The sequence below is a fragment of the Carcharodon carcharias genome, chromosome 15 (genome assembly GCF_017639515.1).
Source record: "Carcharodon carcharias isolate sCarCar2 chromosome 15, sCarCar2.pri, whole genome shotgun sequence".
Taxonomy (NCBI): Eukaryota; Metazoa; Chordata; class Chondrichthyes; order Lamniformes; family Lamnidae; genus Carcharodon; species Carcharodon carcharias.
Genome location: NC_054481.1, coordinates 100,560,937 through 100,579,546, shown reverse-complemented (window position 1 = coordinate 100,579,546; position 18,610 = coordinate 100,560,937). Strand labels below are relative to the sequence as shown.

At 44.3% G+C, this 18,610-nt stretch overlaps 1 protein-coding gene across 4 annotated transcripts in view; it reads right to left on the bottom strand.

Annotated features, from left to right (window-relative positions):
* LOC121288598 overlaps nt 1-18,610 on the bottom strand; it is a 78,228-nt gene that overhangs the window by 30,321 nt on the left and 29,297 nt on the right. For 2 of the 4 annotated variants that reach the window (XR_005945385.1, XR_005945383.1), the window contains 2 exons: nt 15,758-16,000; nt 13,610-14,430 (listed from right to left, as the gene is read on the bottom strand). The exons of 1 other annotated variant lie outside the window; for it this stretch is intronic. Coding sequence is in view for 1 of the 3 variants with exons in the window: in XM_041207223.1 (XP_041063157.1) it covers nt 13,951-14,430 (480 nt within the window). In the remaining 2 variants the exon portion in view is untranslated. Of the gene's footprint in view, nt 1-13,609; nt 14,431-15,757; nt 16,001-18,610 lie in introns of those variants that run through there. One more of the 4 variants, XM_041207223.1, reaches the window with a different exon arrangement.

Sequence of the window (18,610 nt, the reverse complement as noted above, 5' to 3'; positions counted from 1 at the left end):
TTCATGGAACCTCATCCACGGGCAGGATGAGGTTTTATAAAGGGTTTATAAACTAAATAAAGCTTTTCATTAAAGTTCATTGACATGTCCCAGCTCATGTGACACTGTCCCATGAGGGGACATGTCTTAAAGTTTTTTTCTTTATTAAAATTTTTCACATTTAAAACTTCGGTGCCTCAAGGAGATTTCTGCGCTCTTTCGCGCCGACTCAAGGAACCCAGCCCCCACCACCACCTGCACAGGGAGTGCGTCATGCTGGGCGGGCCTTAATTGGCCCACCCATGTAAGATGGAGGCGCAGACCCGAACGTGTGCGCCGATTAGGTCCGCGCCTGCCCCTGCCCCTGCCTACCCCCCTCACAACCCCGCCAATTGGGGGAAAATTCTCCTCTATGTTTCAAGCAGTCACAGTCTTAAGCGTCACATCAGGTACGTCAAGAGTCAATGGATAGTAGCTGGAGCAGGAATCCCGGATGGTTTTCCCTCTCACTAGCCCAGGGGAGCATCCCAGTTCAGGCCAATCCTGTCCTCCTCTGGTTTCCACATGTGGGCTTTCCAGCAGAATCAATGGCTAGGGATCAGAAGTGAAAACCCTAACATGGTGCTATGAGCAGTTCTGATCTCCATATTACAGAAAGGATATTGAGCCACTGGGGAAGGTACAAAAACATTTCACTAGGAGGATACCAGAACAGAGAGGTTAAAAGGAAAGGGTGATCAGAATTGAGCCCTTTTCATGAAAAATGAAAAGGCCAAGGAGACAACCTCTTTAAAATTATGAAGGAATTTGACTGCATATATTTGGAGAAAATGTTACTGTTTGTGGGGGAATCCAAAACTCGGGGTCATAAATATAAGATTGTCACTAATATATCCAGTAAGGAATTCAGAGGAAACATCTTTACCTGGACAGTTTTTCAAATGTTGATCATGGAGTAGTGAGGCAAGTAGCATAGATACTTTTAAGGGGAAGCTAGATAAATACATGAGGGAGAAAGGAATTGAAAGATATGCTGACAGGGTTAGTTGAGCGTGAGGCAGTTTATGTGGAGCATAAACATCGACACAGAACTGTTGGGCTGAATGGCCTGTTTCTGTGCAGTCCATTTTATTATATATTCTCCACCTTACACCGGATGCTGTGACCACTATAGGATCTCTACAACCACCTCAGCTGAAAGCAGCTAACTTGGCAGAAACTTGAGCTAGAAACGAGGACCTATTTTGTCGAAATAGGTCAGTACCAATATCAAGTACATTAATCATCGGGGAAATACAAGCACTTTTCTTATACAAGTTTTATTGTCCTAGTATTGTCTCTTCAAATATTTGTGTTAGTTGAGGTAACCAATTAATTTTTTGGTTGGCTTCAATAATCTTTCCTATTGTGTGAAGTTTGTGTTGATCAAGGTGAGGACTGTTAATGGCTGAGAACAGAAGTCAATCCAACTTAACACTAGGAATGAACCCCTGGGCAAGGTACCTACCATGATGGACCAATGCAGCACCATCATCTGCACCACGGAAGCTGCCTGCCCCTTGGACACCTAGTCACCGGTACATGACAGGGACCCTGACCATCAATGAAACCTCCTTAGCTCCACATTGCCGGTGATTAATCTCAAATGGCTAATAATCTCTGAAACACTCACAGAGCAGGTATAACACAATAAACTGTGATATAAATTTCCTTTTAATTTTCTGCAACAACATGCTGCAACCCCAATCTCAGAAGAGTACTTCCAACTGTGTCATTTTTCAATTTCCCACGCTGTTGTGCTTAATGCCTTGGAAATATGCAAAAATGATACACTCCAAATTATATCCTTGCGCGGGAGTTTTATTCAATGCTTTAAAATATCTGCTGTCTCATGCTTACCTCCTCAGCTTAATTTTTTTCTAAGTGACCACACCCAGGCTTAACTAATCACACACAGGGAGCAATCAACAGTTAGCAAACACGCGTAATCAAACACCGAATAATTGAACAATTGAAGATGACACACGCCAACCATCCTATGGCCCAATTATCTGAGATTGTTAATTTAGGGTTTTATTGTGTGAAATGTGATGAACTGGATTGGCTCTGCCCAGCATCATTTCACGTGGGATCCTCGAAGGCAATAGATGGAGGATATTTTCACCTGGTCAGGTAGGGTTGGACTTGAACCTAGATCCCAGAGGTGCAAGGACATTGTGTGATCCACTACAGCAGCAAACCCTGATGGATGGATTTTCAGGTTCGTGGTCGCTTGCTCAATAGTACCGTTACTTTCATAAAAGAAGAATTCTATAATTGTGTGAATATTTTTTGATAAACATCAGCTGTTCATCTAATCCATTAGACTGTAGCTCATTGCACTCAACCTCTTATCAGTAACCACAGAAAAAAACATACAAACTTATCTAAAGGCTTTGGTAGTGATTAGTTATCTTGGATTGTAAACAGTTTGTCAAGGTTTTCATTGTTTGATAATATACTGTACAGAATTTTGAACCTTTAACCTGCTTTCCCACTTTCATCCTCTGAAGGTTATAGTACAGTTCCATGGGCATTGGTAGCGCTCCTGTATCTTATCCAACAAAGTGGCAATTCTCCATGCCGGAGTTTAGTTTCCAAAAAGGATCACTGTGTTGTGATTAAGAGTACGAGACTAGCTAATAAATCTTCTGGTTTGTATGTCTTATTGCTTTGCCAGGAAGTGCTTTTATACCCAGCTATTGCATGTCAGGCTGAGTGTTTTCATTGCTTTATCCCTCCCTTTGTATCAGCAGGGCACTCCACATTATAGATGCACATCCAGTATTATATACTCTTTCAACTCCAGCAGGACTTTCTCCCTTGATCAGCGTAAATGGTGTGCTGAGCTAACCTGACAAGGAGTGTATTTCTTCAACATAGAACTGATCTGCCAGCATTTCCTCCCTTCACAATTGCCATGAACAATCAACACATTTATGGACAAACCTAGATGCTGGTCAAAACCAACAAGCAATGGCCACACAGGGGAAATGTTAGCCACAATTAAGATCGAGAGTGAGACTGCAGTGTTTGCAGTTGTGAAGGGGGAGCAGGATGCCCTCCATAGGAACTAATAAGCCATTCTTATTGAGATGTTCTAGCTGGAAATTGTGAGAGTTGCAGGTGTGCCACTACCACTAGCAGAATAGATGTTGTCTAAAGCTGGAATCTGGGAAAGGGAAGGATGTTGAAACATGGATCTATCCCAGGCCAGGGGTGTGGAACGGTGATCTGCTCCCAAATCTTTCCATAACCAACTGGTTGCACAATTAGAATGCTCTAGAAAGTCAGTTATCCCAGCAATTTTCCATCAATGCCTTCTTAAACTGCTGCAGTCCATATGGTGTAGATACATCCACAGTGCTGTTAGGAAGGGAGTTCCAGGATTTTGACCCAGTGACAGTGAAGGAACGGTGATATGTTTCCAAGTCAGGATGTTGTGTGATTTGGAGGGGAATATACAGGCAGTGGTGGTGGATTAGTTTTAGGTGGTGTTTACTGAGGAGGATCATTAGCCCAGGAGGCACTAAGAAACTCTCTTCAATATAGGTAGTGACATGGGAGACTTAATGTCCACTAAACAGGCAGACAGGACCTAGGTTTAATGTCCCATCCAAAGGACAGTGGCTCTAATATTGCAATGTTATCTCAGTGCTACAATGAAGTGCCAGTCTGTGTTATATTTATTGGTGCGAGGGTCGAACCAAAACCTTTTGACTTGAAAGCGAGAGTGCGACCTACTTGGCCAGGCAGAGAAAAGGCAGTCCTAGTGCTCATCCAATGTTTTAACAGCTTAATAACTATACCCAGCACTCAAAAGGTTACAAAGAAAATCTTTCTCACACAGGCACACAAACACATACAGCTCTCAATCCATGCAGCGTCTTATTTTAAATTCACACATTGTTCTCTAAGACATGCGAACAAGCATCTTGGTTGTTTTTCAGCAGTCACATATTTTCACTCAGGAATGTGCTGGCAAAATAATTAAAGATATTATCAAAGTACAGGCTGGAGGTGTTGAAAAGCGTATTGTCGGTCGACGGGGCAGAAAGATAAACTGACAGTGTGCATCTGAGTGCAAGCCAGCAGTCGTCACTGAACGGGGCACAGCGCAGCCAGTATCTGGAGATTAGACTGGACTCAAAGAGCTCAGCCTGCCGTTATTTATACACACAAACATGAACTGGGTTATCAATGCATTTCAAAAGGCCTTGTCTGCACTCCTGCTTGAAGTACAAGGGACGCTCAATTTGCAGCTGTCTCGAATCACAGTCATCAGTATATAAACTCCGTATGTCTGCCTCTGTTGACATTCGGTCAGGGAAAAGATTCCAGCTACCGTAGCTACAGTTTAAAGAGGTTTTCTTCTGTTCTGTTCTAGGGTGGGGTAGCAGGGGTGCAGTTTTGCATTCACATTTCTGTTGAAGCTACTTCTGATTCTCCCAGAATGTGATGGAGCATCCCAGTGATGATGCTAGCTCTTCCAATCCCTTGAGAGATTTTGACGATTCCTTTTCCTCCAATTTCTGTCCTCCCTTCCTGAAGGTGCTGACTCATGCCAGCGCAGTTCACTCCAGCCAGTTTTGCTACTTCTCCCTCGTAATCATTCTTCATGCATGAATGTAGACAGCTTGTAGGCCCTTCAACTCTTAGTACAACACAGCTGAGCTAATCCTGTCCCCACTTACGTAGGGGGGTAGGAACAGGCATAGACCATTCAGTCCGTGGAGCTTGCTTTACCATCCAATTAGATCATAGCTGAGCTAACACCTGAACTCCATTTACCTGCCTTACCTCCCTATCCTTTGATACCCTAAATTAAAATAAATCTATCAATCTCAATCTCGAAAACTCCAATTATGCCAACATTCCAGCCTTTTGGGGATCCAGGTTTCTATTAATCTGAAAAAGATGATTCAGATTATGGGTCCTTTTGAATGGGCATTTCAACAAAGATCCCAGAAAATTACGTGTGTCATCCAGTCCCCTTCAGTCCTGATTTTAATCCACAAATATGTTATAACTCCACTCTGTAGATTACCAGTCCCCAAAAAGTTGTAACGCCCAACAGAGGAAAAAGCTTCTCTGTTTTGGCTCTGTGGAATAGATTTATTTACAAGAGTTTTAAAATATCTCTGCAGTCGCAAAATGTTTGCACCATGCTCATCCCAGCTCTAGCAACTTGTAACAGCTTCTGTGGTGTTTGTTTGCTTTGCTCTGAGTCAACACCCAGGCTTAAGCAATCAAGCACCATGAGCATAGCTCAGTTACCAGGCTCACATAATCCAACACAAAACAATTGAACACTACAGGCAGCACTAAACCACAAACTCTTTCTTACTACATTTCTCTATATTACTTTAAGATAGTTGTCCATAGAACTAGGATTGGGAGAGGGGAGAAGGAGACTTTATTTTTACACAGTGAGTTGTTGTGACCTGAATGGGTGGTGGAAGCAGAATTGACAGCAGCTTTCAAAGGGGAATTAGATAAATATTTGAAAAGGAAAAAACATGCAGAGCTTTGGGTATAGAAGAAAAGGGGAGTGGGATGAATTCTACAGCTCTTTCAAAAGAGCCTTCATAAGAACAATTGGCTGAATGGCCTCCTTCTGTGCTGTATGATGTATGCTCCTGTGATTTTTCCACTCCACTCCTTTGGACCTGGGTATTCATCCAGGTTTCTGAATAAAAAGAAGAGCTGATATGGGCTTCCCCACTGTTTTTTCCTGAGGAGGACTGTGTAGCTAAGGGAAAGAAATAAAATAGAGAACAACTCTGATAAAAGCAGAGATTTGCTTTGTACAACTTTTTGAGGACTGTTAGTCTACAGAGTGGAGTTATAACATATTTGTGGATTAAAATCACGACTGAAGGGGACTGGATGACAGATGTAGTTTTCTGGGATCTTTGTTCAAATGCGCAAAGACAGATAGATGAAAGTCTCTTCTCTCTGACAGCTGTCATAGGTACTTAGTGAAATTAGTCGAGGCATTCTTAATTAAGATTCCAGTAGAATTTAGACTACAGCTCAAAATGACCCTCAAATTTGGCATTAGTGGCCACTAATCTTCCACATTGGATGAAGAGACAATAAGGCTGGAGTGTAGGAGATGAAAATATCATTTCGGCGCAGTATGGGGAGTCTACAGAGATATGTAATGAAGACCTTATGCATGTGGACCATTCTATATATGATCTGAAAGTGCTTGATACTGTCACAGGGTGCAATGAGAAGAATATTGTTTGGCAGTGCTCAACAACATCAACCTGCACCCTGATTAGCACATATAAAAGGAATTCAAAATATTGGACTGTGAAGAGCATGTTGCTAAATACACTGCCCATTGTGGAACTGAGCCACACAATAAGGTTTGATCCCCAGTCAGTACTAAACTTGGTGAACTCAGCCATCAAGGTAGCAAAGGTAATAGGACTGGCTCTGGCCAAGGACAGAGAAATCAGCCCAGATTCTCAGACTTGATAGCTGCCCAGCAACCCCTGCTGGAAGGTTTGATTGCATGTGTGTGGGTATATGTCTGTGCCTTCACACATATACATGTGAATGTTAGGGAGGATATATTGGCCGTGGAGGGAGTCCGGCATAGATTTACAACAATGATACCTGGACTCCAAGGGTTAAGTTAGGAGTGGTAGCACCTGTAATTTAGTAAGCTAAGAGGTATTTTGATTGAATTATTCAAGATAATAGGGGGCACAGATAGGGTAGATTTGGAGAAGCTATTTCTGCTAGCTGGGGAGTCTAGGAGTAGGGAACTTATTCTGTGAAATTAGGAAAAACTTCTTCACACAAAAGATTGGTAGAAGTTTGGAACTCTTTTCTGCAAATGGCATTTGATGCTAAATCAATTATTAATTTTAAATTTGGAATTGATAGAATTTTATTAACCACATATAACAAGGGATATATGTGGCAAAGATGGGTATATGGAATTAGGTCACAAGTCAGACATGATCTTATTGAATATTGTAACAGGCTCAAAGGGCTAAATGGACTATTCCTGTTCCTCCATGACACTGAGATAGACAAGGAATGGGTTTGAGTGTGATGTTCCCTATTGTCAGAGTCTGCCAGTGCTTTATAGCTTCACATAGAGAGAATGGCTACTGAACAAAATGCAGGAGGGTGGCTGGCTCCTGGAGCTCTGTAGCCCAGCATGAGCCTTCGGGAGTGGAAGGGAGGGAAAACTGATGTGAGCTGACTCGCTGTTAAATCGTTGCGCTCCTGTCAACAAGTCAGAAGGCCTTAGGGGTTGTGGGTAGTGTTAGCTGAAGTCGTCAGCTTTTTGTTTCAGGAAGGGAAGCACTGCACTCATTCGGTAGGTTTAAAGGATCCTGAAAATAAATAATGTCCTTATACATAATGGAGTGTTAGTGAAGAGAGAAAGCAGAACCAGCACACAATGAGCTGTCATTATCTCTTGTACTACAGTAAAGCATGTCCTCTCTTTGTTTACTTAGCTACTCCTCTAAATATTCCCATCAACGCCCCAGGCTCCTGCCCTAACAACAGCTGTAGCACGTGTGTAAAACCTGGAGAAATGCCATGACCTTACATTAAAATTAAAACAAAAGAAAGGAGTTTGGGAATGGTAAAGGGAATCTGTAACATTCAGTCACTGAGTTCCTCTAATTCATCACATCACAAAGTGGATAATTCACATGTACATCATGTGCTGAAGTGACTGACACTTTCATGAGAAAGTGGATTTGGATTGACAGCAAACTGTGTAAATTAGCCCAAATGAGGAAAGAATTATAACACAAATATATCCGAGGCTGTGCAGAGGGTAAATATCGTTATTCAGATTAACACAATAGTTGAGTATTGAGTGCAGATTTGCAACAGATGGTACAACTTCCCAACACTTTCGTGACAAGCCTTCTTAAATCAAATTCTTGGAAGCACTCAGGGACCGGGTGGTGCAGTGTGTTAGTAGGCCATCTTCTCACTCCTGGGACCTGGGTAAGAAACTAGCCCAGACAGATGGGATGGAGGCCTCCCTATGATGGTTGCTGTTAATCCTAAATCAAATATTTTTTACTTTTATTTTGGGCCAAACTTAATATAAAACATTTGTCCTTCCCTCTCCCAAAGATAAAATTACTCAAAGTTCAGTGTTCGTGTGACAGCATCTGTAGAGGTTATCTATCATGCCATTTCATAGCACTTCTCATAATTAATTATTTTTTAAAGTGCATCGATTGTTGTTATATAGGTAGCCATTTTGCACCAGCTACAACCAACAAACTATGAGTTAGATGGCCAGTTAGTCTGTTTAGGTTGAAGGAGAAATGTTGGCCAGGACAGTGGGGGGAGCCCCCTACCCTTCTTCAATGAGTATCATGGGATGTTTAAAAGGTAGACACAACTTGGGTTTAGTCTCTCATCTGTTAGACTGTAACGTATTCCAAAGTTGCAGTGCTCTCTCAATATTTCACGACAAAGCCTGGATTATGTACTCAAACCCCAATGTGCAGCTCACACCTTGACCTTCAGACTCAGGGGCAACTGTGCAGCAAGGGGAGATGTCATACCAACAAAGCAGAGTAATTGCCTTTATGAACTTGTGTGTTGCCTGGACGATGTGTGATGATCTTACGTAAAGTAGAAAGAAATACTTGCATTTATATAGTGCTGTTCATGACCTCATGACATCCCAAAGTGCTTTACAGCCAGTGAAATACTTTTAAAATGTTGTCACTATTGTCATTTGGGAAACACAGCAGCCAATTTGCACACAGCGAGCTCCAACAAACCGCACTGTGATAATGACTAGATAATCCTTTTTTAGTGATGTTGGTTGGGCAACACTAGAGAGAACTCTCCCCCTCTTCTTCAGCAGTGATTTATGCTGTGATTATAGATGTCAACAGTCTTCTGGCACCATTCTTTATGTGTGAGACTGAACAGTGCATTTCAGTAGGGTATTAAACAGTGCAAGGCATCATAGCCGAGGCCAATCATGCCTTTGCCCAAAACCCATATGCACACATCTGCCATGAAAGAGATCTAGTGTCGGAATCCTGCCTGATTCCACTTCCCACCTTCAGCTCCACTCATAACTCTCCTACAACCATGGCTTCAGAAACAGTTAACTCAGTAGAGACCAGCGTTTGACCCTTTCTGGCCTGTATGGCTGATATGGAATAAGTACCAAATGTTCATTTGGAGAGCACTCTACCAGTGTTTTATTTTAAATAGATTTTTAAATAATTTACAGAAGGTACATTAGACAATTCTCTCCTGTGAATGGTACATTATCTCAATCTGACTTCTTGACCTCAGATATTAAAAAATATCAGTGATGGACAACTCTTAGAGATAAAAGTTTCATTAGTAAGCCAAATAACTGCGCTGCCCAATCATTAATAAGGCTGGTGTGTTAATAACATTGGTCACAGGGGACAACAGTCATTGACAGTCACTTCTTCTTTCCTCCTTCTCACTATTTCTTCTTTCCCACCTCAGTTTTCCCCATTTCTCTTCAGTAACCTGTTTAAATGTAACATTCCCAAGGTCTTTTGATTTTTCATCCATGCCGTAGGGCATTCCAGCATTCATACCTACAATGAAACCCTTTAATAAAAACCATGGTTTCACTTGAGGTTTCATAGATTTGATAAGGGGGGGTGGGGTGGGGTGGAGGTGGGGTTTCACTGCTGCTGTGAATGACAGGATTAGTTCCATCTCCATGGTTCCTGTTGCTTTCTAGTGACAGAAAGTTAAGAGCAATGCTGGGAATGCTCTCATACATGGGGAGGGAACATGTTGCTCAGGTCTGAGGGTGGGAAATCACACCTTCATGTGAGAGCCCCCAAAGAATGTTGAAGTGTTGTCATGCCTGTGTTTTCAATCAACTGTTGTGCAAGAATTTCTTTGATTCTAAGTTTGCAGTTTGCTTCGTGTACAGATGGAAATCTTTCTCATTTGGAATGTGTGGGCTTTCACTTCCAGGAACTGGGCTTGAATCCAGTAAGGACAGAAGTGATTGGAATATCCATTTTGAAAGTTCCCTTGCTACTTTTGTCCATGTGTAATGGTCATCTGCTGTTCACATAACTTCTTTCCTTTTTTCTCAGTGACAAAGAGGTTGAAATATGGAGCCAGCGTCCAGGGTGTTGCCCATTATGCCACAGTCATACATTTAGGACTTATCAATTCCATCACATTTGATCATTCTAGTACTTCTCTATGGGTGCAATTTTCTGTGCCCGCTGGCATTGGGCATCATGGCAGGCGTGAGTGGACAATATAGGGAGAAGACCAAAAATCAGTTTCGGGATGTCATAAAACCAGTTTGCAATTGTCCGCTCCACCCATCAATGGTGGGCCACGTTTCCCACTGCTGCCCACCGGGAACTTCATTGTAATACATTTACATATCATTATAAGCCCAGCTTGCCAGAATCATCCCCCATGCTGGATCATCCGGGCACACCGATGTGTTTCACCACTGAACATAAGCGACGTGCACCTGGTGAGCTGCACTTCACTTGGGACTTTGAGGCTTGTTTGCCTACCTTGCTTTGGGTAGCACTCACAATCATCAGGGCCAGGCTTCACAGGCAGCACCACATCACTTTTAGGTGGCTCACGGGCAGGTCTCTACCAACCAGACCAGCTGTAAGGTGAGGGTGGCTTTTCAATAGCTGCAGGGCTATGGCTTGCTTGAGGAAAGGGGGAGAAGTGGCTGCAGGCAATGGAAGAGACTGCAGGGCTAGGGCATTACTGGGGAAAAAGAGTATCCCAGGGTGTGTGTCGTGACACATGTTGATCTGTGCAAGTGGCCTCAAGATGGTGAGGGCTGAGGAGGCAGTCTCCAGAGGAGATGAGGCCAGATGGAGATGTGAGAGTGTGTGTGAGAGAGTGAGTGGTGATGTCCCTTGAACTGGCAGTGAGTGAGATGCCAGTGAATGTGTGATGGCCTTGTAAGTGCGTGAGTTTAGAGTGTTGAGATGGTTTCCTTACCCTGGCTGCATGGATAAGATCATTCATCCTCTTTCTGCATTGGATGGCCGACCTCTTCTGCGCAGCATTGGCACTGACCACCTCTACCACCGCCTCCCAAGCCGGAGCGATGACACTGATGGGCCTCCTGTGGCTAGAGCGGGGTGGGGGGGTGTGGGTAGAGGACATTGCGGTGGGCTGCAGCTGTATCCAGAGGCACCCCAGGGATGCATCACTGAATCAGGCAGCTGTAGTCTTCTTGCCTTTTAGGGCCATGTCTTTTGTGCAGCAGTCCTGATCTGCGAGCGCAGAGAGGTGTGCATGCGGCTGCCCTTTACATATGGCAGCTGGTGTGAGGAAGAGGCGAAGTGACGTCATGGTGGGTGAATGAGAGCTGGCCCGCCGTCAAAACAGCGTGCTTCCTTGGAATGCATGATTAATGCGGCGGGATTGGGATGATACAGTGTGAAAAGCTGCCATTGCGGCCAGCAGGAAAACCTTCTTTTTCCCACCTGCTACCACACTTAGCGCAAAGCTGGAATGATCCTGCCTTATATCTTTCTCCTCAGGCTGAATTTTGTGATCCCCTGGGGAACATTGGAAGGTGAGGTGGGGGGCATGAAATTGGATGCCACACCATCAGCACTGTTCTCAGCAGCTACCCAACTGCGCCTGCTGCAACTTCACCAGCGATGGGGGAAGTATCAAGAGACCCATCCACCTGTCTGAAGCCCAAGCAAGAACCTTGAGAGCAAGTCATCACCTAAGGGCCTCTTACTGCCCCCGCTGAGATTTTATTGTATCCAAGTATCCAGCCTGCTGGGTTTTACTGGGCTGGCTGTTCAAGGTGGTGGTGAGGTTGCCCCCTTTACAGGCCCTTCTATCCTCATCGGATGCCCCACCCAAGTTCTTCACCTACGACCCCCACCCCCCGACCCATCCCGCATTTCTACTCTCCCCGTGCCCCGTCCACCCACTCTCCCACCCCCTTGGCCTGGCCTGCCAGCCTGGCCCAGATAAGACCCTGGACTTAACTTAAAGTCCAGCTCCACTGCAAATCGTGGCCCTCCGGGACTGTTGTAGTTCCAAGAGCGGCCACTGCTCCCAGTGGTGCTGCTGGGACCAGAGAGATGCCGGCCATTTGTTTGGCCAGCAGCTCTCAGAGACAAACTTTCTGCCCGTATGGGGACGGAAGGCCTGTCGCAAGCCAATTAACAGCCAAGTGCTGCAGGGAGGGGTGCTCTCCTCCCTAACATTATGATTCTGCAAATGGTTGGTGCTTTCCAAAGTTCTTTAAAGTTGCAAATGTCCGCAGGGAATGGTGTGGCAGATGCCGAAGGACTTTTGCTGACATAAAAACTTCTGCACAACCCAATTTCTCCCAGACATGGGTGCACTGGTAGACCACCTCCTTGGAATAGAGTGGGGCTGTGAGAATGATCAGAGGTCAGGCAAAGCAGGTCAAGCTGCTGGAAGAGGGAGGAGGAGAAGGGCTCGTATCAGGAGGCCATAGCCACCCAGAGTGTGCAGGGAGCAATTCTTCCACCTGAACCACATTGAGGAACAATGTGCAAAAAGTCTGAGCTATAATGAGGACGCCCTCACTGAAATCTGCAATCTGCCGCATATACAACCTCCACCCCAGAGCAGGGCAAGTTCTTTATTGCCAGTGATTGTGAGGGTAACAGTGGTGATGAACCTTTACTCGTCTGGCTCCTACCAGGCAAGAGCCCATGATATGTGTATCATCTTGCCGTTTGCCACCTACTGTTGTGAAAAGGAGATCACTGAAGCTCTTTATTCAAGGAGCGCTGACTGTATTTTCATTCTGTCTTGCCAGAGACCAGCAAGTGGAGCGAGTACATGGCTTCACTACAATTACAGCCTTCCCCATGGGTGCTATAAACTGAAGCCACATCACTTTTCAGACATCGGTCTCAACTCTGTCCTATTCTGAAACCGAAAGGGATTCCACTCCCTCAACATCCAGCTGGTGTGTGATAATAGGCAGCGTGTCATGCAGATTAGTGCCTGGTATCCTAGCAACAGTCATGATACCTTTATTCTGTGGCAGTCTGCTGTGCCAGCTGTATTTGAGCCCTCACGACAAAAGCAAATGGGGGCTGCTACACAATGAGAGCCTTCCATGGATGCCTCCACTCCCACACACATGTACAGCATACATACAATGAAATCCGTGCTGCCAACAAACTGTGACATAATGCTTCTGCTGCCTGGACCCTCCTGGTGGACCTAGCAGAGTGGGTGTCAGGATTTGTAGTGGCCTGCTGCATGATGCACAAACTGGGAAGGGGATAACACTTGCCACCACCTATAGAGTGAGAAGCTGAGGTGCAGGAACATAAGGAGGAGGAGAATGAATAGGAAGAGAGAAGACAACCTGGACAGCTAATTTCTGCCGGGTTGTCTGCAAAAAACTCATCCAAGCACAATACCAGTAACCACAACTCTAATTTTCTCTTCATCAAGAGTCCGACACCTTCCCCTCCTTCTACAACTGACCATCATGGTGCCTGCTTGTAGACTTCGCAAAAATTAAGGACACCACAAAATAAACATTCCATACCAAATTTATATATGAAATCATGCTGTATTACAGACAAAAGTCAACTAATCACCCTTGTGCAGTTCCTTAGAACTTGTCTTTTCTGTTCCTTTGCCTGGTCTAATGCTCCTACACAGTGCTACCCCAGTAGTTGCAGTATGGATGGTGGAAGGTTGTTGACTTTCAGTGGGAGAGACTGCAGGTGGCTTTGCAGAACGACCTTAGGCAGCTGTCGTTCTAGAAGGCCTGGCTGTGGATTGCATGATCCCGGCGTGGGCGACACAAGTCTGGGCTGGTTGGCTGACCGGGATCAGTACAGGCACTGGTGGAGTAGCAGGGGCAGGAGGATGAATGCTGTCACCCTGAAAGCGGATTCCTGCTCTGTGGAGCTACAGCCCTCCCATGGGCCATGCCTCAGTAATCCTAACAATCTGTTGAAGGACAGATTGCTGGCCTGCTGTGACACACTGCAAGTCTCTTTGAGCATTGTAATCCACAGCCATGAAGGCAGCAGCCTGAGCTTCCACTGCAGCACTCAGACATTGGGTGGCTACTGTTTGTTCTGCAATAGAAGTTGTGATATCGACCATCAGATGCTGCTTGTCTGTGAGGAGTAGATGGCAAAATGTTGTGGCCATTATGTTGGGTGATTCCAGTAGAACTGAATTTGGCTGTTGAGCAATTGGCTTGGAGATGCTTGGTTCTCCAGGATAGCTGAAGAAGTTGTCCTGTTTCCTTTTTGACTGTGGCTTTGTTGACTTGTGACTTGCCTCCAGCACAAAGAGAGAGACTTTTATGTCTAAGATGCAGGGATGTCTATTTGCTATTCTTCTGCTGTGACCTTTACAACACACACTAGTGCACCAGACCTAGAACACAATAGCACACAGATGAGGTTTGGAACTGGCTTTTTAACCCATTCCCTTGTGTATTCCTGCAATGGAAAAACAAACATGTCTTATGCCCAGAATCTGTTCTCTTTCAACTCAGATCATGTCCATATTCTGAGAGATAACTCAACAGGAGATGGTTTCTGCTGAGGTGGTAATCAGTCTCCATTGTCTCTGCAATCACAGGAGATTAGAGTTCAGCCTGTTGAATTGTATCTCTCCTTCCAAGTGTCTGTCTGAAGTGGGCCTTGATACCAGGGCCTCTCTGGACTAGTCAGTCAAGAATAATCCACATAGGAATTTTCCAGAAAATGGTTACTTAACAGTCTCGGCCAGCTTTTGCTTGTATGCCTTGTTTTAAAACAAACGTGTCTCCCTCAAAGAAGTTCAATATGCCTGTAAGTAATTTGGGCTGTGATCCACTGTCATGACACCGTGTCTTAGTTGTAGCAAGTCCCATTCCCCTATCACCCCTATGCTCACTGACCTACATTGGCTCTCAGTCAAGCAACGTCTTGACTTTAAAATTCTCATCCTTATTTTTAAATCTCTCCACGGCCGCATCCCTCCTGTCCTCTGTAATTTCCTCTAGCCCGACAATCCTCTGAGATATCTGCTCCCCCCTAATGTTGTTCTCTTGAGCATCCCTGATTTTAATCGCTGCACCATTGGTGGCTGTGCCTTCTGTTGCCTAGGCCCCAAGCCCTGGTATTCCCTCCCTGCACCTCCCCGCCTCGCTACCTCATTTCCTTTTTTAAGACATTCCTTAAGCCCTGCCTCGTTGTCCAAGCTTTTGGTCATCTGATCTAATATCCCTTTATGTGGCTCGGTCTCATATTTTGTTTTATAATTCTCCTGTGAAGCATCTTGGCATGTTTCATTATGTTAGAGGCGCTATACAAATATAACTCATTGCACTTGCTCCTTGGCATTGACCGCACCCTGTCAAACAGGTTTCCCAATGCACCAAGCATTTTGTCCTGCAATCTCACTAGCATTCTTCTGCAGGCTGCAACAACAAAGTTCTCCTCTGAGTCCCCTGCAGTGGAACCCATGGGCAGGATTTTCCGGATATCAGCATTTCCCTGCCAATGTTGACTGTCCACAGCCATTTAACACTCAGCAGAGCTTATAAGGGAGGGTGTCCTGCCTCTGAGATCTGCCGGCCAATCTGATTGGGGTGGGGTGGGGGGAGGTGGAGGTAGTAAGAGGTGCGTGCTTGTACCATCCGCAGCTTGTAAATTAGAAGACGGTGGGATGAGGAGAACATGGGATGTGGGGAGGAGGAGTATGTATGCAGATATACCTTTAATGTTTTCAGCCCCGCCCCTGGCCACAATCACAGCAACAGCCATTCCAATAAAGGCCATGACTGCCTCTTCCCTGGAGGTCAGGATGTACAGGTAGGCCTGTCCTAATCTCGTTTAGCTTCTGCCGCCTCCTTGTTTGCTACCTCGTCCTCCAAGATCATGTCAATCGAGCATCATCTCATATGCTTGCATGGTGAGATTGTCATGGTTGAATATCTGGCAGTTTGTGCAAGCTGTGGCTGTGAGGGAAGGAGAAAAATTAAAAAGTGGGCTACATTGAAGTTTTTCATGCAAAGTAACAAGGTGGGTAACTGAAAGTTTATGCCATGTTCCTCAGAAACCCCATTCTTTTCGTAATCTGGATAATGCTTCCCCATCAGCAACCCTCTCACAATTCTCTACAGGATATAAGAAAAGCCCAGTTGTCTGATGGATCCTTTCTCCTTACTGCTCGCCTCCAATGCCTCTCGCTTTGCTGCAACCTTTCTTCCCTTGGTACAGCAACACTGCTCTGAACTTTAGTCTCTTGTAACTTTACAGCTCCAAACAGATTCCTGTACATTTTCCTCTCCTGCTTTTCTTACCATATTGAAATCAAGATTCAAATATTTAGGGAAAGGATGACTGAGGAAGATAAGTACTTCTGAATGAAATTCAACTTGGCTGGGGATACAAAGCAGGCGGTATCACACCTGCCGCCTCTTATATGTAGTGCCCAATATTTGGTTCCCTTGACTTCAGTGAATATCCAGCATGCATAGTTTGGACAGCAGATGCAAATTGCCCATTTTGCGACCCCACTCAAATGGGATTTTACTCTCCTCGAGTTTTGAGACCCTGGGGAAGATTGGCCTCTTGTCTAACCTTCTGAAGGTCTTCAGTTGGCTAGGGAACTTTGTCATTGGGCAGTTTCCATATAGTTAAAAGATGAACTCCGCTGACAGAAAATTGGGTGTTTGTCAACTACCAGCCTTTAAAGCTACAGGAGTTATCTATGCACCGAATTACCGAGTGAAGGAGGAAATGAAAATATCCTGTTGCTAACTTAGGATTAACCCTGCAGTAGGTGGGGGATAATTCTGCCTGAAGAGTGTAGGGTATCCTAGAGAGAAGTGATCTAACATCTTATACCCTAGACAAGATCCGTCTCCATTTGTAAAGTGTAATTGCTCATCTTTGTTAAATTGAAATTTATTTGCATATTTAGAATGTATGTTGAGGATCTAAACATATATTGACTGGGGGTGGGGCATTGATGCTAAACTGGAAGATAATCTCACCACTGGTACTTCTAAGAACACTCAAAGTTTAACTCAAATGCAGCTGCCAGATTTGATTGACAGGCAGCATTGGAACTTGACCCTCAGGCTTGTGGCGCTGTCCTGCTAGGCACTGTACTTCACTCTTTTGAACCTGCTTCAGACTTCTTGCATTATAACGTACTTGTTACCCTCAGAACTCAACTCTTAAGTGACACACATCTCAGCTCATCCATTCAGAAATAACCGATTGTCCTCCCATGACAACACACAACTTCTCGCTAAAGGATTCCAGCCTCTGCGATGAAAGTCAAAGTCCACATTGTTGATTACTTCTTTGTTCGCTTGGCTCCGTGAAAGCACTGTTGCTTCTGACCCTAACATTTATAGATTCAAGCTTCAATCCAGAGCTTGAGCACAAAATCTAAACTTACACTTGGATGCATTGTGCAGTATTGAGGGAATTCTGTATTGTCAGAGATGCAGTCTTTCATATGAATGTTAAATTTAGGGACTATCTGCCTGATTAGGTGGACGTAAAAGATCCCATGGCACTTTTTTGAAGAAAGATAGGGAATTGCCCTGCTCTGCTAGTCAATATTTATCCCTTAATCAACTCTATCAAAACAGATTATTTTTTTTGTTTGTTCATTCATTAATTTGCTGTTTGTGGCTCTACCATTCAACATGATCATGGCTGACCTTGGGCTTCAACTCCAATTTCCCACCCATTCCCCATATCTCTTGATTCCCTGAGAGATCAAAAATCTGTCTATCCCAGCCTTAAATGTATTCAACGATAGTGCATCCACAGTCCTCTGGATTGAGAATTCAAAAGGTTCAGAACCCTTTGAGTGAAGTAACTTCTCCTCATCTCAGTAACATATGATCATCCCCTTATCCTGAGACTGTGACCCCCATGTTTTAGATTCCCTGAATTGGCTGCTGTGCCTGCCTACAAAACAACAATGATTACATTTTGAAAAGTCATTCATTGGCTGTAGGCTATTGGCTAAAGCATTATATAAATATAAGTTTTTTCTTTTGTAAGAAGAACTTTCTAACATCAGTCTTAAAGTGTGTTAGGACCAGATGAGAAAGTGTGAACTGGCTTCCCTCTATTCAACCTGCTCGGTTGGCCACAACAAAGGTTCAAGTTTCTTTTTTACAAGAATACGCCTTTTCCATATCAGAACGTATTTAACTATTTAAGCTCTGAGCAATAAGAAACCAATGAAGCAGGGTTTTCTTGAGTCAAGGAAAGAGCAAATTTATTAACCACTAGACCTGAGAAAAATAATGAAAATGCAATGTCAAGCATTTGGCCCCCATGCAGTCATTCAGGCCCATAAGTACACACACACACACACACACACACACACACACACACACACACACACACACACATACACGGGGAGCTAGAGTCCAATGAAGAAAAGGTAAAAGAATATATGGCTAAGTGTCCTTTGATTGTCCTTGTCCTTGAGGTGTACATTTTAAAGGCTGTGGCCGATTTGGGTTAGCTGGTTTCTTGGATGTGGTCAGATGCAGAAGATGTTGCAATTATTATGAAATCTCAGTTTGCTGGTA